General features: G+C 41.6%; 1 protein-coding gene across 7 annotated transcripts in view; it reads right to left on the minus strand.

Annotated features, from left to right (window-relative positions):
* Positions 1 to 2,645: 2,645 nt before the first annotated feature.
* The window catches only part of ALDH18A1 (aldehyde dehydrogenase 18 family member A1), a 36,502-nt gene continuing 12,624 nt past the window's right edge, over positions 2,646 to 26,523 (minus strand). For 3 of the 7 annotated variants that reach the window (XM_005236087.4, XM_055798907.1, XM_055798894.1), the window contains 14 exons: positions 26,364 to 26,468; positions 24,791 to 24,949; positions 24,111 to 24,201; positions 22,431 to 22,555; positions 18,818 to 18,962; positions 15,176 to 15,249; positions 14,024 to 14,123; positions 12,673 to 12,893; positions 9,184 to 9,321; positions 8,879 to 9,074; positions 8,605 to 8,726; positions 6,115 to 6,301; positions 4,443 to 4,538; positions 2,646 to 3,425 (listed from right to left, as the gene is read on the minus strand). In XM_005236087.4, coding sequence (XP_005236144.2) covers positions 3,244 to 3,425; positions 4,443 to 4,538; positions 6,115 to 6,301; positions 8,605 to 8,726; positions 8,879 to 9,074; positions 9,184 to 9,321; positions 12,673 to 12,893; positions 14,024 to 14,123; positions 15,176 to 15,249; positions 18,818 to 18,962; positions 22,431 to 22,555; positions 24,111 to 24,201; positions 24,791 to 24,949; positions 26,364 to 26,468 — 1,941 coding nt within the window. In that variant the 3' untranslated portion in view covers positions 2,646 to 3,243. The remainder of the gene's footprint in view (positions 3,426 to 4,442; positions 4,539 to 6,114; positions 6,302 to 8,604; positions 8,727 to 8,878; positions 9,075 to 9,183; positions 9,322 to 12,672; positions 12,894 to 14,023; positions 14,124 to 15,175; positions 15,250 to 18,817; positions 18,963 to 22,430; positions 22,556 to 24,110; positions 24,202 to 24,790; positions 24,950 to 26,363; positions 26,469 to 26,523) is intronic. The other 4 variants (XM_055798918.1, XM_055798938.1, XM_055798929.1 and 1 more) reach the window with 4 other exon arrangements.

The following is a 26,523-nucleotide window of genomic DNA, read 5'->3' on the forward strand; positions in this document are numbered from 1 at the left end:
TGTACTTGTCAATAAAACTAAATTGAATGGATCTTTTATCTGGCTAGTTACTCCCTTGGGTACCAAATCACAGAGAACTCCTCCCTGCTCACATATAGAAACTAAAGGGGGAAAGCGTGCGGTGTGTATGCTTGCATTGAAAACAATCTGGATGGTTCTCCATCCATCAACCAATGCATTAGGGATCACTCCTTGTATCTTCCTCCTCATTGAGACCGGCAGTTGTATTGCACAGAGAAACAATGAGGTATCCGAAAATGTGTTCAGCTGCTAAGGGAAGGCCCATAGTCAGGAGGCAGATAAATACACCAGAGAAAGCAAACAAGAGAAAGAAGGGAGGTTAGGTAAAACAAACGAGAGAAGTGTAGCAGAGGTGAGGCTCCAAGTCTGGGGTAGACATCTGACAAGTGAAAGGGACTCGTTACATAGAGGCAGCAGTGAGAAAATTGGGTGGTTCATGCTGTGCTGTGCTGAGGATCACAAAAGCAGTTTCCCCAGAGCCTGCATTCAAGAAACGAAAGTTCAAAGCCAGGGATGTTTCCATGTTTTCCATGGTTCACTTCCATGTCATTTGACTGAAAAGATTCTAAATTTGATAACTTCTACTGTTCAAAGATGTTCAGATCTTTTTAAGTCCATTCAATTGATCCCTGCTTGAGATAAACACGAATGGGTCAATTTTCCATTTAAACAAAATTAAACTCAAACCCAACCATTCAGAACTACAGAAGGGTGTGTTAAGAGGAGGTCTCTCCCTAAAGAGGAAAGTGAGGATCAATAAAATCAGGGAAGAGCTGGCTGAATCTTGTCACTCTGCAGCTCTACAGCTAAGTAAAGCATAAAAGGATGTATGAGACGGAGGATGACTTGTAGAATCACAGATTATCTCCAGTTGGAAGGGACCCATAAGGATCGAGTCTGACTCCCTGCTCCTCACAGGACTACCTAAAACTAAACCATATGACTAACAGCATCATACAGATGCTCCTTGAAGTCTGACAGACTTGGTGCTGTGACCACCCTCTCAGTGAAAAGCCTTTTCCTAATGTCCAATCTGAACTTCTGCTTGATGCAGCTTCATTCCATTTTGTTGTGTCCTATTGCTGGTCACCAGAGGGATCAGCACCTCCCCCTCCACTGGCCCCCTTGAGGAAGCCGTGGACTGCGATGTGGTGACTGCAATAATGTCACCCCTCAGCCTTCTCTTCTCCAAGCTGAACAAACCAAGTGACTTCAGCTGCAACTAGTAAGCCTCACTCTGAGACCTTTCACCATCTTGGTCACCCTCTTCTAGACACACTCTGATAGTTTGATGTTCTTCTATTGAGGCGCCCAAAACTGCATGCAGTACTGAACGTGGGGCCACACCAGTGCAATGTAGACTGCTTGATGCATCCCAGGAGCCAGGGCACACTGTTGATCCGTATTCAACTTGCCATCAACCCAAGCCCCCAGATCTCTTTCCACTGGGCTTCTCTCCAACATCTTGTCCCCCAGTTTGTATGTATAACCAGGATTATCCCATCCCAAGTGGAGAATCCAGCACTTGCTCTTGTTAAATTTCATAATGTTGGTGATTGCCCAGCTGTCTATCCAGGTCTCTCTGTAAGGCCTCTCTACCCTCCAGGGACTCTGCAGCTCCTCCTAGTTTATTATCATCAGCAAACTTAAAATTTGCACTCGATTCCTGCATCCAGATCATTTATAAAACCATTGAAGAACACTCACCCTAAAATTGAGCTCTGGGGAACCCCACTGGAGACTGGCCACCAGCCTGATGTAACTGCGTTTACTGTAACTATCTAAGCCATTTCTAACTCCTCCTTCAGCAGAAGTTTCTGGCAATATCACTGTTTCCCCCCCCAGTTGATTCTAATGACATGTTACATGAGAATAGTGTGTATACAAGGGCAAGCTTGCTGCTGTTGGCACAGCATTTGGGGTTTTTCTAAGACAACGGGAGGGGCTTTGGGGAATGTTCTGGAGTTGGGGCAGACTATGGACTGTTTCAGTGTTGGGGCTTGTTCAGGGGATCATTGGGGGCTTTGTAGAGGATTTATGAATGGTTTCAGAACTTTTAGGGGCTGCTTGAGGGGGAGAAGTATGTGAGGCGGAAGGAGGGAGGTTGCCTCAGGGGGTCTGGGGTGGGGGAGCACCCAGAGGGATGCTGAGTGCATATGGGTCCCGTGGGCAGAGGACATGTGGGACCCAGTGCTGCAGGCAGGCTTGTGTGGGGCGAGCAGGGCTGGGGAAGGCTCAAGGGAAGCTTTAGCTGGTTAGGGAGGCACTCGTGGTTCATGCCAGGGAGGCCTCCAGGTACCTGGAGTGTGGAGGGGGGCATCTGTTTTTGCCTGTCTTCCTGCTTGTCCAGTAATGCCTCCCTGGTTAACTCTCTTAGCAGGCATCTATCGTGCCTGATACAAAATGTTCATACATCTGTTCCACTGGGCAGTTTGAACCCTCCTGGTGACTTGCCAGCAGCCTCAGGTAGAAATGCCACAATTGCAGTGTGGCCCCACGCCAGGGCTCGGCCTGCCCCCCCGCCCTCCCCCCAGCTGCGAAGTAGTATTGCTTTTGGAGGAGGGGCTGTGGAACATGAAGTTTTATTTTTCTTCGGTTTTATGTAAACCTACGGTACAAGTAAGTACCAAAATCCATGTAGCAGTTGTGCTATTTATCTACAATAGTCAACAATACAAAGAAATTAGATATAAAGGGTTTCTTGGACAAAAGCTTACTTTGGAACATCTATTCCCTTAGCATAAGAGGGATCAAATACACAGTAAGTGTAAAGCTTTCCAGCTTTCAAGAGCTGCCAGAACTGTAAGACTGAAGAAAGAAACCACTATCATGTTTGTCCTCCAGAACAGATATTTGAATAAAACTTAGGAAAAAACTTCAAACAAAAAAAATTATATTCCACCACCAAGCATGTTTGCTATAGGGAGCAGTGGGATAAAAAAAAGAATGCAGCAGATACAGGTAACATAAGGAAAGATTTAAAGTATGTTTTGAAGTCTGGGAAAAGTGAGGTCAGTTTGCAGATACTATCTAAGGAAACAGAGGCGGGGCGGGGGGGGAATCTCAGATGGGATCACTTTGGATTCATGGTACTGCACAGTAATGTAGAACAATGTTCCTGAAGATGGAAAACAAGCTCTCTCCCCAGAGAGCACCCTGAAGCCTGAACATCTTCAGGAAATATTTATACCCCTGGGTCTTCCCCCCAGAGCTCTGATGTCATTAGTTGGTATTTCTCTGAGGGAGAGGGAGGCTCTCATGAAGATACTTCATGCTCCCATGCTCTGAGAAGTCAGAAACAACATGATTGTCCCCCCTCAGCAACCACTTTGTAGTTAAGAGTCCTTCAATTCCCACTGGTCCACGTGCATGAATACGAGACGTGCTAATTCCCACTTCAGCACCTGCAAAAAACAGGCAATGTAGTTAATCCTCAGAAGATGTTCCCTTCATACTAAGCAGTTTTGCACACTGATGTAAAAACAGCTGCCTGCTTTTCAGTGACCTGCCTTTCTCTGCTCCTCTCCAAATGCTGGAAGTTATGTCTACTTGATTCAAAAGTTAGAGGAGCTTAACTATTACATTATAAATTGTAATGTTTATACTTCTGGCTGCTACAGTTACTTTTAAAGAGAAAGGTGCAAGAGAGATAGGTATCTATTACATGGATCTTAAACTTGTTTCCTGAGGGTTTAATCCTTTTTGAAAGGAAAAAACCCTAAGCTAAATTAGTCCAGATGGTGATCTTATGTCCTTTTTTACCATATTGAGGAGATATTGCAAGACCCTATCTAGAATTTTTTAATCACATGGAACACCAAATGTTTCCACTTACACAGTAATAGCCGGCTACGTCAATTTGTGAATTTCTACCTCAGGACAGAATGTTTCCCTTGTCTTCTGAAATTCACAGTAGGTGCACCTGTTTAATTAAGCAAGTGATAGTTCGGTTCCTGCCTTTCATTCCTCAACACTGCAGGGCTGGCACACTGGACAGCAGCTCAGTCTGCCCAGCAGGAACAAAGCGTGACATTCTTTACAGCATCATTAGAAAGACAATCAAAAGAAAAACTGTCACCAATTTATGATCCTGTGTTGCATTGTTCTATCATTACATGCATATAGCATACCTTATTCTGATCAAATAGACCTTCAAAGGATGCAGAGTATCTTTGCTCCCTGATGCTAAATTAATCTATATAGTCTGTATAGCAGTATTAGCTAGTTCTTGCAGAAAAGAGATACTAAACTATCTGCTGTTTCACATGGATGAAGCGTCTAAGCTTCAACTTTTCCTACGGCACCTTTCCTGAAAACCTTGTATTAGCCAGTAAGATCAGAGACTAACCAGGATTCACTGTCACACTTTTCACACAACAGAAAATCCTACAGTCACATCCCTGCAGCATTTTCTCTCTTACCAAGTCCAAATCTATAGCCATCAGAGAATCGGGTGCTGGCATTCCAGAACACACAAGCACTATCCACATGCTGGAGGAAGAACTCTGCTGTTTTCTCTGGGAAAGATGCAGAGAAAAAAATAAAATCCAGTACATACAGCATAATCATGCACTCCAATAAACACAGCATAACACAGTGAACAGATATAACAACACAACTTTCACATGTAACCCTTAACATCTAAAACTAATTTTAATTACATTTACATTATATTTTAATTAATATTTAAACACCCTGCACTAACACATGCTCATTTTGTACCTTCTTCCCAGTATGTTTACCAAGGAGTCACAGCTGCAAATGTTACAAGAAGCTTGCAGAGATTAGAAGAAAGCAAAGAAATGTCTGATTCTAAATACATCCAGTCTAGAACCTGAAAACAGGGATAGTTGTGTGACTGGGGAGAAAGGACAGCTGCCTCAAACAACAGTTTTTTGCAGTCAAACTGAGACAATTAAACTAGAGTCAACTCTGCAATAATCTCAAAATGGACTTGTTCCAGATAATGAAAAATCCTAAACTCAATTCGTATTGCAGGTAATATTTGGGAAATACAATGCAGAAACGCTACATGAAATCAGCTAACCAACCCAGTTTAACACAGAACATGCAAGCCCTGAGCATGCTCAAGAAGAGTTAATGCAAGTCTTAGTCCTCTGGAGAGCTCCCTTGTCTGTAAGCGGTGAGCTTCAGGTCAGTCACTCCTAGCAACATTAAAGATCAGCTCCATTTCCAGTACACTCCTTAGCAAATCACTGGTGCAGCAGGTGCCATGGCACTGGGTTATGGTACCAAATGCATGCCTTTTAGCGACATTAGTTTAAGCTCAGCAGCAGGTACAGGCACAGAAGCCTGCTTGAGTCACACACCCATTAACATGACCCTTACTGCAGCTGATCCTCGGGAGTTCCAGGCTTGGTTTGGCCTGAGAATCAGCCTTTGGCTGGGCACAGCTCTAGCTAGGTTTTGAACTGCCACAGTGTTCCAGCTGCATGCCGAACAGGTGCTAGGGATGGCAGCAACACAGAGCTGCATAAAGGAGCACAAGTTCACAACAAAGAGGCAAGAAACGGCAAATTGAGATAAACGTAGCTTTTATACTAGGGACATAGAATTGGGAAGTAAAGGACTGAAGAGATGGGGGGGAAAACATCTGTGGTCCTTGTTTGCAAGACACAAAAATGACATCAGGAGACAAAGTGGGTAAAGTCTGATCTTCCATATAATCCCTGTTCCCTCCAGTGAGGTACTCTAGAAGCTCACCTCATCAGCCTTCAGAGGCCTAAAGACATCACCAGGATTCAAGAGATGTTCCTGCAAAACCCTGTGATGTGTTAAGTCTACACAATACAGGAACACAAAGCAATTTCTCTGGCAAGGGCACATGTTGACTTCCATCAGCCAATTGCTCAAGCAATTAACATCCTTAACATCCTGGAATAAGGGCCACACAGCATGTTTTCTCTGAGCTAAACAGGACTGTAGGCATATTTAGCTCATAGGCCTACAGTTGGGTATGCCTACTACAGACCCAGTAGAAGAACAACTACTGAAATGTAAGTAGTTACACCAATACCAAGAATTGGCAGTCAAACCAAAACAGCAGCTTAAGGAAGGAGACTGATCACTAACCATTCTCTGTGATGATAACATCTGTGTGAGAACTTCCATACTTGTGGATATGTTCAATAGCCTCTTGGACACTGTCCACCACCTCAATGCAGCACTCCAGGTCCCCATATTCTGTGCGGAGAGATTTCACTTCTGAAGGGCTGAATGTTAGGTAGGATGCAAACTTTGGGCCAGCATGGATCTTGACCTGCAATACCAGAAACATTTTGTGCTGCTGACCATACCAATGTCTTCCAGGTGAAAGTGTGGCTTCTTGTACTCTGTGTGGAATGGAGTTAATTTTCTTCATAGCAATCCTTGCGTTGCTATGTTTTGGACTTGTGACTGAAAGAGTGATGAAAATACACCAATGCTTTGGCTGTTAGCTAACAGAGCTTGCACAGCATCAAAGCTTTCCCTTTTTCCCCCGACTCTGTCCCTCTAGCAAGAAGGCTGGGAGTGTGCAGGAAGCTGAGAGGGGACACAACCATGATAGCTGACCCAAACTGACCAAAGGGATACCACTATGCACAGCAATACAAACTGAGGAAGGGGGGTCTTGAAGAAGGTAGGCATTGCTCAGACTACCTGGGCATTGGTCTGCTTCTGGCAGATGGTGAGTAATTAGCTTTGTCTCGCTTTTGTGGGGGTTTGGGGGTTGGATTTTTTTCCCCCTTTCTTCTTCCTCTTTCCTTCACTTAGCAAACTGTCTTTCAGCCTACAAAGTTCCTTGCTTTTGCTCCTCTTCTCCTCCCCTGTCCCACTTTAGGGTTGGAGGCTGGATGGTGCTTAGCTGCTGACTGGGGTTAATCCACAACACTGTGAATCAGATGTTCACTGCATGCAGTGTAAGAAAATAAAGCCTGCTAAGTTTTCCAGAGTGTAGATTGGTGAACTAACAACAAGGTACAACAGCTTATATGCTAGGCTGACTACCTACCATGACATGCCTCCCAGTTCAGGACGCATTTCAAATTATTTAAAGCAATCATCACTTATAGGGAAAGTCATCAGGCAGGAGGACAGTACAACATCAGTACTGGGAAAACAGCTAAAACACTGTGGCCAGCCCATATTTTAAGAAAGCAACTGCAGTGTAGAGAGTAACTACAGGAATGCTTCCAAGTTTGCACCTACAAAAGACTTCAAATCTCAAACAGGTTTTACCCTCTGATTTTGTAAACTGACACCAGCCCTCTATGAAGCACGTGTTTTGGACACAAAGGAGTCACTGGGTCCAAACCAAGAATATTCACACAGCTACTTTTCATTCATTATAAAAAAGACCTAACGCATTATCAAGCTCTGAGTTTAATCATAGCAGCCAAGACACCTAAACAATGAGAGAGAATTCAGAGCTGATACAGCAGAGAAATCCCCATGCAAATGAAACACATGTAATTTTAACAAGGCAAACATAAATGGAAAATAGGGCACATGTCTTCAGATTTTGACATTTGAAGGCTTTTAAGAAGGTGTCTGTAAAATGGCATTTTCTTTTGCAACTATAAATTACTTTAATTGCATAATCCTGCCCCATATTTGCATGTTTCTTCTTGTCAGGTCAGATAGATTAGAAGGAGATAACATCCTCTCTACTATATTAGGAGCTGGGTGGGTGGTAATGGAAATGCACTAGTCCTCGCTCACGTTCCTCCCGTCCAAAATCCAGAGATCTACCCTTTGCTCTACCCTTCCCAAGAACTACCAAAAAAGACATAAAAAAGAAAAATCCATTAAGTGAGGACTTGCTCCTGACTACCTACAAGATTCTATTACTATGACCCTTTCAACATCATCAAAACATATGTCCTCTCTATTTTATCTGCATTAATCACTGCCTGTACACACTATTTGCCAAATACATACTGCTTTGTGAAAATCCTTGATTTATGTGCAATTCACACTGCTTCATGGATATTTCTCTCCTGATGCATCTCTGCTACCTTTGCTGACAAAACATTACCCATGTCAAGGCAACTAATTTAGTATACTGGCCTTTTGCTCTTTCTTTGACATACCAGGAGGGAAAGTGGGTGAGGATAAAGGGCATGCAAGATGAAAGGTTTAAAAAAAAAAAAGTGTGGATCAGAAAGGAGAAAAACAGAAAGGGAATTCACTTGGTTAAGAAGCTAAGTGAACAGATTCAAGAAGAGGCTTTGTCTGGGAGGTTAACAGCAATTAATTCGGAATGAAGAAGGGTAGAGAAAGGGTTGTGTATATGCTCTTCTAAGGCAGAAGATAATTTTTGCTATGTAGAAGTATTCGTACCCCAGTAATGGCATGCAGCTGTCCTGAAGAAGCTGCTTTCAGGTAATTTCTATAGAAAAACTTGAGGTTGCGTGGAGAGGCAGAGAAAGTTCTCCATTTACGTGTACAAAGAGAAATATGGATAACTTAAGTGTTATGCCATCATAAAACTAAACGGGGCTATACCAGCCAGACCGAACGCTTCTAAAGTGTTAGGAAAAAACACAACCACAAAACAAAACACAAGTATGAGTGACTAACCTGTTCTACTCTCAACATGTCTATGATCTGATCAAACAACGGAGTTCTCAGCAAGTCTCGATGAATTAAGAGAGTTTCTAGAGCATTACAAGCAGCAGGATATTCACACTTCGAGTCTCTGACTGAGGTTTAAGAGTAGATAATTGGTTACATAACATTTACAACAAAGATTTTGAACAGCATATGAATTATCTATTACCATACCCATATCACATACTCCAAATACAAACTCCAATTACACCCATGAGATTCAAGTCACCCTCTCCCAGCTTACTTATTCGTGTGACCTTCTCAACGCTGGCATCTGTGTCCACATACACATGACAGATCCCTTCACTGTGTCCCATCACTGGGATTCCCTTAGCAGCTTTCTGAATATTCCTGACTAGCTGTGATGAACCACGTGGAATGATTAAATCTATCAGCTTATCCAAACGGCAGAGATCTTCTACTTCCTCTCTTGTGTTCACCTGTGGTAGTTGCAATACAAAAAGTCTATGGTTCAAACTCTCAAGTTCTGCCCATATTTTTTACACATACCATAGCAAAGAAATTGTTGATTTAATTCTAGACACTTACTAGTTGCACTGCATCTTTGACTCCATGAATGGAGAGTGCTTCTTGTGTCAGATGATGAAGGATTTGATTGCTATGTGCTGCCTCTTTCCCTCCTTTAAGTAGTAAGCCATTTCCACTGGCTATGGCCAAAGCAGACACCTATCAGAAAAATATTTATTTCAAAACCACCCCTCCCCCTCTCCCAAAAAACCCTCACCCAATCCCCACCAAAACCAAACCAACCAACCAAAAAACCTCCCCAAAAAACCCAAACAAACCCCTCCCCAAAAATAAGAAGGCAAAAAGTAATCTGTCAGAATAACACTCACAAAATAAGAACAGGATTCTTGATCTTGTTGATTTACTTAATGTTAATCTATGGTTTTACATTTATGGCACAAAAACATCCTTAAAAGTAACAGTACCTTTAAATCCAGAAATGAAATGTGTTAAGTCTTTCAGGAACAAACTTGAATTTTCAGTGTACTACTGCCAGAGGGAGACTGCAGCAGACAAGTTAGAAGAAACCCTGGATGTAGGCTCTGGTATGAATTGGGTAGCTTTGTGGGCAAGCACCCCAAGGAGAGTAATTTTACATGTAAGAACTCTTGTCCCTAACCTGTTCTGGCAGAAAGCGGCTAATGAACTCTCCACATGAGCATGAAGAACGTTTTCATTGTGCTTTCTAAAAGAGAAGTCATAAATAGACAACACTTGCAAGAGGTCTGGGAAAAAAACCATTCTAGACAATAGGCCTAGCATCGCCTGTATCCCTTTGCTTTCATCTTTATAACCAGAAGGAAGTGACTGATATTGTTGACTTTCTGTTTAAGGCATCAGATTTCACCCACTGGAGTCCAGCAACGTAACTAGACCGTATTTCAAAAACATGCTGCAAACCAGCCACTGCTTTTTGGAGGTTAGATAAAAAATTACTTCTGCTGTTGAAAATATACCCAATTTGTTTTATCTCCAGACACTAGTTCTTACTGGTGTTTTCCCACCAAACTGAAAGCTTCCTTAACAGAGGGGTGGTGGCAGGTTTCTTATTGTTTATTTCAGGTTTTTGTTCTTTTCTACTTAGGAGTGCATCAGACATGATAAAGCTCTCTTCCCAGACATTTTAATTTTGTATCCCTTTTTGTCTTCCTCACCCCAAGCCCGTTCACAATGGCCTCAAAATTTGTCTATCTATTTGAAAAAAAATATAGCACTCCTGTAAAAACAAGATCACCTCCTCTCCAGAACCCTTTAGAACAAACAAATTAAGCACTTGAAGTTATTTTACTGTACCTCCTGGGAAAGATCATACATATCATTACCATAATCCATATGTATCATCACCAAACCTGCACTCATTAGTGTATCAATTGCATGCTGTTGAGATGTGGACCACACAATTATCTAGGCTGACACCTAACAAGCAGTTAGCTTAGTGGGTCACACTTTAGACACCAGTTCATACAGGAAAATGTTAAACCTATCAGATACATCTCCCCAGTCGCCTCCTTTCCCCTTCTGATATCAAGCGGATAACAACGTTTGATATTCTATCTCTTCCTGCTGTCAGCAATTTGAAAGCAATACTGAAAAATAAGAAATGGTTCAGAAAAATACACTCAAGTGTAATAGTCTAGGTAGCCTGCCTTACATAGAAGTTGTGTGTCTTTAATAAAACTAGACACTAAGCAGCAGTCTGTATTTTGAAAGTATCTTGCAAGTTATCTGCCTCTCCAAAGGTCAGTATCACAAGGGAAAGCTAAACAAATATGCTTATTTAAATAAAGGACTCTGCTCTGCAGGCAGAAGAAAAGTTATGAACTGATTTGAAAAACTGAAAATAAAAAGAATTTAAGGATTAAGACAAAAAAATTAAAAAGCTTTGTGATTAAAAGGAGAACAAAAGGAGTTTCAAAACAGTTCAGTTCCTTCAAAGAATAGTAGAGCATGGCTATACTTCAGAGAAGCAACTGGATTTGGTGGAACCTGTAGGAAGCAGTTTGTGGAAGATGCTGCCAATTTGGCCTTGTAAGTATTAGAGGCAAGCATACTATTTGTATATGCTCATTAGAAACTTATTATATCTTAAATGGTAAGCTGCAATTGTTTCACCTTTCTTGAGACCTGCAACTCAAGACTGAACTCTTGAGCACCGACCTAACTCTGCATAAGCTACCTTCAGGGAGCAAATTGAGCACGTACTCTTCCAGGGCAAAGTAAAATTTCCCCTATAACCGCTTACCCAAACAAGCACGAGGTGCAGTAATAATCTAAGAGGGGGGAACTGCTCCTCTGCATTCAGAGACTATCCCATTATTAGCTACAGCACGGGACAGAAACCATGCAGTTAAAATGCAGAGGTATCAAAGATGATTCTCTGAAGTTGCAAGAAAAGCAACTACCAAGACAAGCTATTCCAAGTCTGTAAAACAATGCGGGGAGGAAAAAGCCAGCAAGAGTCAGTCTGGTGGAAGTTTTAAGATAAGATAAAGGGGAAGAGAAAGAGGGAGACATCAGCTACACAAAGGCAAGACACCAGGGTTGAAGTCCAGGAAGACAGACTAGAATTCAACAAGGAAATACACTGGTTATCTGTGAAGAGCAGAGCCAGCAGCAAACTAAAAATAGCACAGAAGAGAGGGTAGTGCATTTTAGGTTCACAGGAACTTTGCCTAGAACATACTCCCTATCAGTATGAAATGGGGCCAGCTCACAAAATTCAGGCATGAAGTACCAAGCTGTCCACTGGTTGAGTTTCACTTCCTTTAGAAGTGCCTGTATCCATCACTTACAATACACTATTCGAGATTTTCACTAGCCTCTCCAGCAACTTCACTACTTAAGAACTCAGAACACCATTCTTCCTCACACCCATTTCATTACAACTGAGGAAAAGCTATCACTGCACCTCACTGCACACAAGCAGTATCAGTACACAACAGACCACTCAAAGCCTGGAACTTCTGAGCTTAACCTTTCCTAAATTTTTTTTTCATCAGGTATTCCTAACAGTTACAATTAATACTAGCATCTGTATTAAACAGTTCCTGTTTAATCCCAACCTGCCGTTTAACCTGTATGCAGTGTGGACAGATAAAACAAGTGCTCATTGGTAGGAGCCTCCTGAGCTGCAAGTTGGGCACTGAACATGTAAGACACACAGGAACTGCACCATCTGAATATAACAGATGATATATATCTGATATAGATCTTACATGATATGTAAGATGACTATAACTTCTTCTATATGTCAGGTTAAAAAAAAAAAAAAGGAACAACAAAAAAAAGAACAAAAAACCAGGCCTGAATAACTCTGAACACTGAAGAAGCAAGTCCCGAGAACCTCTCTGCAGGAAAAACAGGGATGCCAACAAAAATCAGTTTTAGAGAATCCAAGAAAAAGTCTTTTGAGACAAGACTTCTTGCAGCCTCCCAATTGCTCGCTAACAGAAATACCCTTTCTTTTGTAATCAAGAATTCCCAACAGTGTAATCTGCCCTACTTACATACCTGTGGAAGACAGTCAGGACGGGACTCAAAGATGACAAGCAGGACACCAATAGGCACTGTCACCTGCTCCAAATCCAGGTCTTTTGCTATTCGTGTTCGCCTAATTACACGGCCAACACTGTCCTGTGAGGATGCTGCAATCTGACGCAGACCAATAGCCAAGCTGTTCAGCTTTGATGTAGACAGACTTAGACGTTTCAACAACGGAAGTGCCAATCTCCCTAGAAGAAAGAAAAAATTGTCCTTGAGATAGATTGGTTTGTCTAGCCTCAAGCAAAAGCAACACGTGGTGAGCCTAAGCAAAATTCAGGTACTTCCCACACGCTAGGCAAGAAACCTTCCCGAGATTAAAAGCACACAGCATTAAGTTTGGTAGCTACAATAAAACCACTCAAATGTGATAATGATGTCACCCACCACCACATTTCCACTTACTACAGTTTAAGTGATTTATACATGATGCAACATCAACATCCACAAAGAAAAGGTATGTCCTATTTCGAGTACTGCTGTATGTCTGAATGTCTTACAAATTTTTACCCTTGCAATATTTCTGGAATGTTTCAGGCAATAATTTCATCTTTCTATTTTAGAGACAGAAATCCCAAAACACAGACACATGCACAGCATTTCTGTTCAGACTTGGCAAGAACTGCCTGAATTTTCTAGTCTGAACATGGTCAGACAGAAAGTTAACCCAGCAATGTTCCTTTAAGTACTCTGGTCAGTAAAAAACAGTTTCCTGGTGTCTTCCACAAAGTTATTACAATTCATGATGTGTCACTTTCATACATTTGCTATCCCAATATGTACACATTCCAATTCCAACTTCCCAATGAATGCATCAGTGTAACACAGAAGAATGGGTTTAATCCAAGCCACCTAAAGAGAACCTTCCTTAATCAGAAGGGGACATGTTTCTTTTTGGAGAGCATCAGCTTAAGCATAGAGATTACAGTCTTCCCGCTCAGGAGCCAGACATTATCCAACTAGCCAACAAAACATTCACTTTATGCATGACAATAACAGAGATGATGTTTGTTATATTCTGTTTCTAAAGTGAGCCTCCTTTGGCAAGACAGAGAATTATTTTATTTTTATTATTTTGTTTTACAATGCACTAAGTGTTTTGCAAGGCCTCAGTATCTTCTCTAGTGAAGGCATCTGTTTTATGTAATTAAGGAAGCTGCAACTGTTTACACTGACAAGCTCTCAAGATTCTGTGTTCACTAATCTGTGACAGCCATACTACCCACCTCAACTGACAGAAGATACTAGTTCTGTTTATTTCCGTTGAGGCCCAGAGAGGTTCAAGACAATAGGATTATCACAGAAGGACTTGAAAGATTACCTTTATTTTCAGCCTCTTCCAAGTCCTTTTTGTTTGCCAAAATAATTTCTTCTCTCTGGTCAGTTAGTAAGTCCGCAAGACGATAAATAATATCTGCTCTCTGAAAAAGAAAGTAGTTTCTGAACGGACTTCTTACACAAAGACCATGCTATTTGACATCTAGTCCACTTCAGTCCATTTATGTTGACCACATCCTCTCACTGTCTTGACTCCTTGAATACTTGGGGCCAGCTGATTCTTCTAGCCTGCATCACGTTGAAATAGAAGGCTGAACACTGCTTAAACCTTTACTTAGCTTATTATCTTGTTTTCCATGCCCAATATTCTTCATGAAACTCACAATGTTCTTCCTTTAAGACCACCTTGTCTTCTTCACAATAGATGCTATGTTTTACCTACACAGCTGCAGAGCAGCAATTGATTGGATACAGCTCCTCTTTTGCATACACTACACACAGGAGTAAATGGAGCAAGTTATTCCAGTCAATTCTTTGGCAGCTCTGATCACAATTAATTTCTGTGTGATATTCAACAAATTTGAATATTCAACAATATTCAAAACATAAGATTTTTATAAACCCTACATGAAACCATATGCGTCCAAAGGAGGGCAATGAAGCTGGTAAAGGGTCTAGAGAACAAGTCTTATAAGGAGTAGTTTGAGGGTACTGGGGGTGTTTAGCCTAGAGAAAAGGAGGCTCAGGGGAGACCTTAGCATTCTCTACAGCTCCCTGACAGGAGGTTGTAGGCAGGTGGGTGTTGGTCTCTTATCTCAAGTAACAAGCATATATAGGACAAGAGGGAACGGCCTCAAGTTGCACCAGGGGAGGTTTAGATATGCATGTAGACGTGGCACATAGGGACATGGGTTAGTGGTGGACTTGGCAGTGCTGGGTTAACAGTTGGACTCAATGATCTTAAACGTCTTTTCTAACCTTAACGATTCTATGATTCTATATATTACTTCATAGCCCTAAGGTACATTATCTTTCTGCTTTTCTCATCTTAAAGTATGCTACAATCCAAATGATGGATCCGGCACATGAAGAATAGATTCTTGTCTCACAGGGCCCGTTTGTGTTATAACACCATGTTGTAAAACTTGCTATACATTTCACAAGCTTAACAAGTGAGGCCATATTGTTCTGTCACCTGCTCAGGCTGTAGAGCTGCCAGGGTCCTGCCACCAGCTCGAGCCATTTCACCCTGCTGCTCTACTGTAGGACCTGCAAAAAAACCCAAAAATATGCTATGCAGACAAAATAACAGCACATATGGAAGTGAACACTAGTCCTTCCATCTTCTGATTCTTTGCTCACAGCAGGAAAGCAGGTAGAGAGTCTTAAACAGACCTATTCAAGGAATCTGTTGTATGCTAAACCAGGAAAATCTGTACCTGACACAAAAATACTGCTATGGTCCCCAAATGTAAAGAGTCAGAGATTCTGTAAGGTCACCATGTCAGAGGCAAGTGTGCACCATGTATCAAAAAGACTTGACAAAGAGCAAAAGAACACCAGGACAGCTAAGTCTCAGGGCATGACAGGCTACTGAAGGAAGAGAGGCAAACTTAAAGTTTAAGTATCCAGTGGAGGAGAACAGAAAGGATTACAAAATAGGATGGGAATGCGCAAACAATAATGGAAGCCAAAACCCAATCTGAGTAACAGCTCGCAGAAAAAGTGCTTTCCTTCTCCCTGTATGCATTTTAGAATGGTTACTATAAAAGAAAGATGGGGTTTGTTTTCTTTTTATCTGGCAGGACCTCAAAGAATTTGGCTCAAACTGAAATGATACGGAACAGGTTACTTTTGCTTCTATTTCAAAACTAGTCACCAGGTTCAGGTAGCATTTCCCCAAAGAATTCACAAATAGCTCAAGGATAAACTAAGTTGTGATTTTTAACTCCTGAAATTGCCTGTAAAACAGGTGACTTGAAAGTGATAAATATGACTATTTAACAAGGGTCCCATGGAAATTGCCAGAGCAGGAATTCCATGTTAGAGACTAAGTATCAAGAGGTATAGTGGGAAGTGTAAGAGAAGAACTTGTGGACACATGATAAAATAGACTTATTTAAGAAGTGTTAAAACAACTTTTTAAAGTGAAGTCATACTTTACAAAGTATGGTATGTTTTCATGTTCTTTGAGAAAAATAACATGTATGTAAGTAGATATATCTGGTTTTCAAAAGTTACTTCAATTTCCAAAGAGTGTTCTTTGGAAGATAGAAGACAGAGAGAGGATTGGAGTAAACACTTTGCCACAATAGCAGAAGAGTGCCAGTAAAGTTCCACAGGGACCTTCCCCATTCGCCATATTTGTAAGCGACTCAATGGTGTCACAAGATGAAAAGCTGCACTGCTGATACCAATTTATTATAGTGGAAACAACTGAAAAGTGTCACTATCACACTCTTTCCTAGAAAGCAGCTTTTCAGGAGGACCTGGGGGCCCTGGTAGACACCAAGTTGAATACACCCCAGAAGCATGTCCCTGCCACAAAGGTGGCTAACCATGCCCTGAGCTGCCAGCAGGCTGAGGGAGATGGTCCTCCCAGATCTCTACTTAGCACTGGTGAAGCCACACATAGACCACACAGTTCTGGGCTCCCCAATACCCGAGAGACATGGGACACTGTGGGAAGCGTCCAGCAAAGGGCCAACAAGATGATAAAGGGACTGGAGCATCTCTCATGTAAGGCAAGGCTCACAGCTGAGACTGTTTAGCCTGGAAAAGAAGGCTCAGGGGTATGTCATCAGTACGTGCAAGTAACCTGAAGTGAGGGTGTAAGGAAGATGGAGTCCGGCTCTTTTCAGTGGTGCCCAGTGACAGGACAAGGGGCAATGGACACAAACTGAAACATAGAACAGGCCTCCCATCAGGAAGCACTTTTGCACAGCGAGGATGATCAAGCACTGGCACAAGTTGCCCAGGGAGGTTATGGAGTCTCCATTCTGGCAGGTATTCAAAAGCTGTCCGGACACAGTCTCGGGCAACCTGCTTGGGCAGTGGGTAGGACCAAGTGACATTGCCTCTTCCAACCTCAGCCGTTTGGCTATTCTGTGATTTCCTCTGCAGCCAAATCACTAGCTCATGAAACAGCAAGCGTAATTCAAACCAGGTAAACACGAAGCAATGTAGAGGGGAAAAGGAAAAATCAGACCTTAGTATTGTAACAAATAACACTATGAAAACATCATTTCAATGAACATCAACATCTACTCCGCTCTCATGAGACCCCACCTGCAGTACTGCATCCAGCTCTGGGGCCCCCAGCATAAGGAGGACATGGACCTGTTGGAACGAGTCCAGAGGAGGCCTCAAAGATAATCAGAGGGCTGGAGCACCTCTGCTGTGGAGACAGGCAAGTTGGGGTTGTCAGCCTGGAGAAGAGATGGCTCTGGGGAGATCTCAGAGCAGCCTCCCAGCACCTAAAGGGGCCGGCAAGAAAGCTGGAGAGGGACTTTGTACATGGACATGTGGTGACAGGACAAGGGGGAATGGCTTTAAGCTGAAAGAGGGGAGATTTAGATTAGATATTAGGAAGAAATTCTTGACTGTGAGGGTGGCAAGACACCAGAACAGGCTGCCCAGAGAAGCTGTGGATGCCCCATCCCTGGAAGCGTTTAAGGCTGGTTTGGATGGAGCTTTGATCAACCTGGTCTACTGGAAGGTGTTCCAGCTCATGGCAGGGGGTTTGGAACTAGATCAAATTTAAGGTCCCTTCCAACCCACACCGTTTTGTGGTTCTATAAAAAGCAAATTAAATGTTTGGAATTATTAGAAAAGGCCTAGAGAATATAAGAGAAAACATCAATCTCATTAAAACTCAGTTTGTCCTGCCATCTCACACAAATTAAAGACACTTCATTTGCACCTTTATATGAAATTTTTATTTTTGTCCATCTCAAAAATGCCACAATAGAATGAAAACAGTTTCAAACAAGAGAAACAGGGATGACCAAGTTTTTGAGACGGCTTCAGTACAAAATGTCTAAGACCAAACCTCTTCCACAGGGAAGAGAGATGATGAGGGGAAAGATGATGTCTCACATCTCAAAGTTGAACAGGGGTTTATCGCCCATATAGGTAAGTAGGGGCACCAAATGAAGCTCTCACGAAGAAAATTCAAAATGTTCCCTATCCTCCCAAACCCAAATTAAAGCAAGCAGTTTTTTATATAGTTCTAGCTCCAGAACTTACACACAGTATCTAATAAAGGTTCTTGACTATTGTGACACAGAGCCCTATGGATGCAAAGTCTTTACATATGTTCAAAGGCTGTTTCAACAAATTCATACAAGAAATCCACTGAGGATTATTATACACAAAGAAATCTGGTTGGCTTAATGCACGAGTCAGAAGTATTTGTCCTGTTCTGCTAAGGTCACAGATCTTTGGTCTGATTCTTACCTATCGTACCAGGAAGACTTCAGTTGTAAAAGAATTTTATGATAAGAAATTAAACTAAACACTATCTTAGTTCAGCAACACATCCTACGTCCACATTTTCACACCAAAACCTTCAATACTAGAAGATAACCCCTAAGACTGAAAATGGTAACAATTCTACTCACTGCATTCTTCAAATGTAAGTCTGATTATCATCTGGAGGGAACCACTGCATAGGATTCAACATTTTCTATTCTCTAGTTTAGAAAATACCTTTCAAAATCCATTTCTCAAGCACAGCGTGGTTTCCCAGTTATTTTACAGCTCTAGCCAAATTTTAACTCTAGCCTTTCAGGAAATCTGTACAACTCTCAATGTATATTATTACCTCTGTACTCACCTGCAGGTTTTACCTCTGAAAAAAAAGTTCCAACTTTTTTCCCTTCCACAATATCTGTGATGACATGACCTGAGATCTTTGGGTGGGTTCCATTTGCAATCACTACAGAGGTGCCTCCTTGGAGGGCCCACAGAGCTGCTTTCACCTACAGCAGAGGATAGAGCCAGTTCCAGGAAATTCACTTATTTGAATCACCACTCTCAACAAGAATTCTTGTTCCACTTTGATCCCCAGATAGATCACTTATGCTTTTAAAGAGCATTCAACACACTTCAGGAACTTCCATAATGTTGGCATTGAGTAAGATCATGTATTTGCACTTTACCTTCCCTTCCTTAACTAGCTGCCATTTCATATGCATACTTCAAATCTTCCTAACCTAATTTTTCAAGACTTGTGCAAGGGCACTTTGGTCATACAGGCTTTTTCACCATTACCTTATTTTGCAAGTTCTTCCCACTGTTTGAAGAAACATAATTTTCTTTTTCGAAAAGATTCCGTTGTCAAATTCCCTGACATTGATTAGCCATCAATAATGAACCCACTTTAAGTGACCACATGGTATTACTTGTATTGTGGAGCGCTGCTTTTGCTCAGGTCCTAGCCATTACCATATAACATAACAGTATTACTTAATACCTTTAGCTGTCTGAATTACTCCCTTAAATTTTGATCAGCCTAAGTACTCTTCATGGGTCTGATTAAGATATAGAGGTATCATCACTGTTTATAACCCTTTGGTGAAACTAGGAAGTTTGCTGAAGAGTTACTCAGATTTCCACACAAAGTTTTTACCTACTTTGTTCACATTTCCGATTCATGTTTTCATTGGATTATTTATTTATTTGCCTCTACTTTTTGCTTGGGAGTACACCTATTATCTTAATAGTGGTTTCTTTCAGCAGGCGCTATCCAAAGACACCATGCTTCTTTTGAATCATGTGCTTTTTATTTGGCATTCTTTCCCCTTCTTGCTATTATTTTGGAGGAGGATTCTCCAAGTATACCATTTAGGAGTCATCTTCAAAGGTCAGGACTGCAGTGTACTAAGCAATGTATACAAGCAACATGCATAACATCTAAGGCAAGAAGGAAGTCTGAAACAAAATCAATCTGATGTCCACACGCAGATGAGAACTGAGATCAATGATACTACCAGATCACCTGTGTGCTAAAGGCTGTCATGGAAGGTGGGCAGGGAGGCAGGCACCATGATCAACAACAGCTCTATAAAACTCAGGGGCAGTATCTTTGTAGGCATTGCCCTAACATGAAGGGCAACCTGAGTTCCCTTTATGAACTTCAGTGTTGGCATACTGAAGTTTGCTTAGTCCTTCTACAGAATGTTAAATTTACAGCAGGATTAGCTTATTAGTACGGGTCCTTTGAAATCCCCATGTACTGATTAGCTCTAAGATTAGCCTCTTTCCACACACATGAGCCACTGTTTAAGGCATCACAACACGATTTCTCTAAAATTTTCCCCACTCCAACATTTCATTGGTTCATGAAAAACGAACCCAAATCCCAGATGTTACCTGCTGAAGACATACTGCCTGTGGTCTCCTTCATTTCTTTTGCCGATCAAGGTATGGACAGCGTTATCCTACCACTGCATTTAATTATTTGTCATTTATTTTGCCACAAAAGCTTCTCTGCTTCCTCACTTCTACACTTTCCCAAAATGGTTCTACAATTGGGTATTACAGTCCATATTCACTGGGAGACACTACCTGTCAGATATGCCTACCACATGAAAATCAACTACCGCAAAAAATATCAGCTGCTGGATTGTTGCTCAAATTTCACAGTGATAAGCAAGATTTGTACTTTGAGCTGCCATCTGTTTATTCTATTATTCATGTTACAGTTTTCCAAAAATATCAGCCATTTCTCAATTGTAACAAATTTTTGTTATAACAGCAGCATTGACATTTGACTCTATGTGATTCATACTTAAAGATACCAAACACCTCTAACAGATTATTATTTTTGCAATACAAGTACTCTCTGACCTTGGCACCTTTCCTTTCAATACCTGGAATCATTTAAACTATTCCAGAAGCTAGATCAAGGGAAAGTTGTTTCTAAATAAGCTTTGTACATCCCATAGTTAGCAACAGAATGCTCAAATGCCTGCTCCTTTTGCCACCTTCCATTCCATGCTCTGATACTGAAGTACGCCTTGCATGATTTTTCAGAAAAGGAAATAAAACATAGGTTAACTGGTGAAGAAGTCTTTCCCTGCTTAGTCAAAATCTACTTCAGCTTTTACAGACAACCTTCCAGAAGTGTCCTTAGGAAACCAACACCCATTACCACTCCTGTAGCGCATACCCCCGTGGCATGAGACACATCTGCTGGTCTCACACCACACCCATGTTTATGCACTCACAGCAATGAATAATAATGGCATCCAACTGTACACAGCACTAAAACATTGGCCCTCCTACCTCTACCAATCTTGTACTCAAAAACTGAAGTACCTTGGTCTTCACCAATATATCCTTTAGAAGCAAGCAGCACATGTACAAACTCAAAAAGGAGACAGAGGTATCATATCAGATTCAAGTGACAGGGATTCCCAATATCTTTGGATTATCACATAAAAAAGAAGTGAGGATCAACGCAACACCAACTTAATACAGTTCCTAATGTCACACTTTACAAACTACTGGAACATAATTCATTACTCTTTTCAATTCACATGGACCTAAGAGAGAAGCTAAAGATACACCATTCCAGGGTACTTGCAGAATAGCTGAGGCTGGAAAGGATCTCGAGATCATACAGTCCAACCACCTGCTCAAAGCAGGGTCAGCTAGAGCAAGTTACTCAAGACACCATCCAGTCAGCTCTTGAACATCTTCAGACACTGAGATTCTACAAACTCTCTCAGCAACCTGCTCAGATGCTTCAGCAACCTCACCACAAAATTCTTACATTTCAATTTCATTTCTTGTATTTCAGTCTGTGCGCATTGCCTCTTGTCTGCTGCCTGGATACCACTGAGAAGAGTCTGGCTCTGTCTTCTCTACACCTTCCCTTCAGGTGTTTATACACAAATCTTCTCTTCTCTGGGGTAAACAGTCCCTGCTCTCAGCCTCTCCTAGTGTGACAGATGCTTGGATTCTCTAATCGTATTCATGGCTCACCACTGGATTCACCGCAGTACGCCACGTCCTTGTTCTGCGGTGTCTAGAACCAGACACAATTCTACAGATGCTGTCTCACTAATGCTAAGTAGAGGGAAATAATAATTTCCCTTAGCCTGCTGGCTACGTTCTTACTAATGCAACCCTGGATGCTCTTGCCTTGTTTTGCCGAAAGGGCATACTGCTGGCTCATGTTCCACTTGGTGTCTACCAGAACTACATTATCCCCTAGGTCCTAGTGACCCTGCTCCCCAGCTAGTCAACTCCTCAGCCTGGATGGAGTTGTTCCTCCCTAGGGGTAGGACTCAGCATTTCCTTGTTGAACTCCACAAGCTTCCTGTCTGTCCACTTCTGCAGCCTGTCAAGATCCATTTGAACAGCAGCACAATCACATCTATCTCCCTTTCCAACACCTCCCTTTCCTTCCCAATAACAAAACAAATGTTCCATATTTCTACCTTGGCTTCCATGCCTCCCATTCCCACCCGGGATTTGGTTCCAAATGTTACAGACTGCTGGTCTCCTGGATAGAATATGTCAATGAGCTTTGCATCATCAGATCCTGGAGGGCTGTCAAAGAGTCCTGAAATAAATAATACAAGTCTGTTAGTGTTATATATCCTCATCTGCAAAGCTCACCCACAAAAAAATGAGGAAAAAAAAATATCCATGAGGCTGAAAAGCTGTATTCCACTTTACAGGATTGAAAACTTTCACGGAACCCTGCTTTTGCGGGACTGAAAGCCTGAAACACTTAACAGGCAGACTCAGGAAATAGAGCTTCACCAAAAGCACAAGTAAGAAACTGAAAACTCATACTGAATAGCAGCATGAAGGTGGGAGGTAGTGACATTTGGTTGAGGTTACAGAGTTTACAGTTTTTATATGTTCAAAATCAGGGCTTACATATACAAGCCCACAACTAAACAGGCAAAGGATAGCCCTCCTCACCAAGATCTCAGATGATATTCTTGAATGCTGGGTTGTACAGTGATAAACTGGGCAATTCAGAAATACGCAAAGAGGTTAACTATCGAATTGGGCCAAGAAGGAACAGAATGCTCCAGAGACATACTGTTATTAGTTTTTTTTTAAAAATCTAGTAATTTTATGTTAACTGTGTCTGGAGTTGAATGACACTTTGGTTTACCTAGGAAGTTAAACCTAAACTCTATCACCACACTTCCCAGAAACTCTATGTGAACAAATACTGGCATTACAATTTGATAGCTTGGGAAGGAGGTGAAACACATCTTTCCATAACCCAGATGTCAGAATGAATGAATAAGTTTTGAAGGATGGTGGTATTGGGTGTGAATATTTTTTTTACAAGTTGTTTTGACTGTTGCTTTTATGAGTTGTCCTCAGGCAGACATTTCAACTAGAATCAACCACGAAATCCAGCTGAATCTGAAAGAAACTGTGCTTATGGAAAGGCATCTCCTTCCTCCTCAGGGCCTACAATACGTGCCAAAGTGCAGGATCCACTGAAAGAAACCCATCTGGAGAAGACGAAAAGGGTGATGTGGACTGCACTGATCTGAAACTGCACCCATTACCATCCTCTCTCTAGAAAAGGAATTTCAGTAGCCATAGGTGATAGACATGTCACAGCAGCACAGCTCAGAAGACTAGAATAGTGTAAGCCAAATGTCTGGGAGACAGAAAAAGCTATCAGGTTCCAGGTATCTGGAAGGCAATGACCAGGACTTGTAATGTACTTGTAATTCACTGGAAGACAGAACCTGCTGCCAGAAGAAACAATCTATCATAGAATAATATTTGGCTTATACTCCTGATTCTAAACACAAGCCTTTATCCTGCATATTACTCATGACTATATCATACAATTCTGAGAAGCTACCAGAAGTACCATAGTTCATATGGTATTCTGGGTTCTGGAACAAGTCTCAAGTTCATACGTTCTCACCCACTCAGATTCAACAGTGTGTCAGACAGTCTTTTGCAGGCTTATGCAACAACATCAGGATTGGGTATACGCCTTAAGGAGTTATGTGGTACATTGTAATTGTCCCTGTAAAAAATATGAACTGAAGAGATCAGTAAAACCCAAATATAGGTTGGTATGACTATCTGATATACTTAAATGAAACAAAGTAAAGAGATGACTCACAAACCTTCTACATCTGAGAGAACAATCAGGAGATCAGTTTTCATTTCCACAGCCAGTCGTGCTGCCAGACTGTCGTTATCCTTCACACTAATCACCTGCAATGCACACGCATATCAGCAGCACTAAATAGTGCGAGGAACTAGGAAACACTTGGCTGCAACATACAAAAGCAAACTACCTCAGCACTACCAAGTCCTAAGCTACTTTGTTCACACCCACTGGAAACTTAGAAGGTGATCTTTGTGTGAAAGTACAAATGCTTCTGGAATGCAGTAAAGTGGCGCCAAACTGATAAGCAGCGTGATCAGTACCTGCATTCTCCACCTTGGTGCCCAGTGACAGGACCAGAGGTACTACCTGACCCTGCTTTAAGCAGGTGTGCTGGACTCGATGACCTGCAGAAGTCCCTTCCAACTTCAACAATTCGGTGAAAACCAAACTGGGCATGCTTGCTTTTGGCAAGAGCAGACATCATCTGCCCTGCTTTCACCCCACAGCACTATACCATGCCAAAAACAGACAGATCAGCATAGTTTTCCAGTATCTTCCACACACATTACTAATTTTGTATGTTTGTTTCCCTGCTGCAGGCTTCAGGGGTCCCACATTATGGCATTAGTAAAGTATACACTAGTGCTATACTATCTACAAGCATGATCCACCCCCTTGCAATACTTTACCCACATTTACCCCCTGCAGATCACTGTTTGGCTCTGGAGGTGGAACAACAGCATCATTAGTGTTAATTATAGGGACAATATTCATTCTTAAAAGCTCATGCAATGTTCCATTTAAGTTCCGACGCTTCTGTTCATCATGGAAATCCAGGTTGGTGACTAAAATCTAAATAGGGAAAATAAAATTGATATATACTTAGCCTACCACTTTTCCCGAGAACATCATCACAACCATATGTATTAACAGATCAGTCATGCTCTTTAGGTCACTGAAGAAGCATAAGCCATATTTAAAGAATAAAGAAAAAAAAAAGAGAAATATTCTTTCCACAACATTTTCAGGGTCATATACCTTAACTTGCACTGGAGCTTATAATGACAAATCAATAATGACAATCAAACTGACAGATTACAGGCTCCAGGAATCAACTTGGAAAAAGAAAACATACGCAGAACACAGATGCTGATTGTAACTACTAAGACCCTAAACAATTCAACAGATTACTTGAGACACTGCCTTTCCTATCATCCCTCCCAGTGTAATGTTTCTACTGTCACAAGCAGAAGGGGTTCCTGGTCTCAAGACTTCCCTTCAGCTATAGAACTCACTTGCTTTTCTGAAAGAATCTTGGTCTTAAAGCCTCCTGCTTGCAGATACTATCCCTTTCTTTCTGGTATTTTAAGCCAAAAGGACCTCAATGTCTACTCCCAAGAGACATTTTTTTCATTTTTACTCTGCCATTGGACATCTGAGAACTAAACAAACAACTCCACCAGACAATGTTATAACAGCACTTGGAATCAATGTGTACAGTGTCATTTTCAGCATGGGCCATTAATTCTTTTAAATCACGGGAATGATAGTTGTCTACAGACTTGAAGAAGCACAACTTACAGTGACTGTTAGCTATACTGTAAACATTTTAGTGATATCAGCTACATGGTATTACAGGAAGAAGTTCCTCCAAGCGAGACTTCATATTAGGCTCTAAATTCATTAAAAGTGTCTAAACAAATAAGGTCTTACAGTTGATGCCATTCTGTATTCTCACAGCATTTAAGATAAGCAAAGCCTGTTTAAAAGTAGTTCTGTTAATACAGTTGCAGCATTTGGTCTAAGCAGAAGACCCAGGCTAGGGATACCATCACCCACAAGTTAGAAAGGTTTGAGGAGCAGACGAAGAGCAATTTATTAAGTGTGGATATGCACTTTTATCAGCTTTACAAAATGTGTGGCAGTTCAGCCACTTGTGATTTTTAAACGCTCACTTTGGATCACCAAAATTTAGCTTTAGTGAAGAAACCTTAACACACATCCCCCTCCCCTGTACATACGAGCAGGACACATACGAACTCCAACCCCACCCACCCCATATTTGCTTCACCTAGATGATATATTACTCCATTTCAGAAATACCACACTACCATTTATGCTACAGTAATAAACGCCAAAAGGAGGTGGCAACAGAAATGCACAACTACAGTAAAGACAGCAGCATACAAAACATGGAAAAAATCCAAGAAAGATTCCATCACTGACTGAAGTAGCAAGTCAGTCTGGGAAAGAAGGAATTGCTTACTTGAGCTGCACAGATGCTGTACTGCGTAAACATGGCCTCGTACAGAGCCATCAGTCCACTCTGGCCAGCTGCTGCACAAGCTCGGGCCTCCAAGACTGGAACAGCCTACAGAGATAAAGAACAGCTGTCAGGCACTGACTTGAGCAGGTACTACCTAACA

The sequence above is a fragment of the Falco peregrinus genome, chromosome 1, assembly GCF_023634155.1.
Source record: "Falco peregrinus isolate bFalPer1 chromosome 1, bFalPer1.pri, whole genome shotgun sequence".
NCBI classification, from domain to species: domain Eukaryota; kingdom Metazoa; phylum Chordata; class Aves; order Falconiformes; family Falconidae; genus Falco; species Falco peregrinus.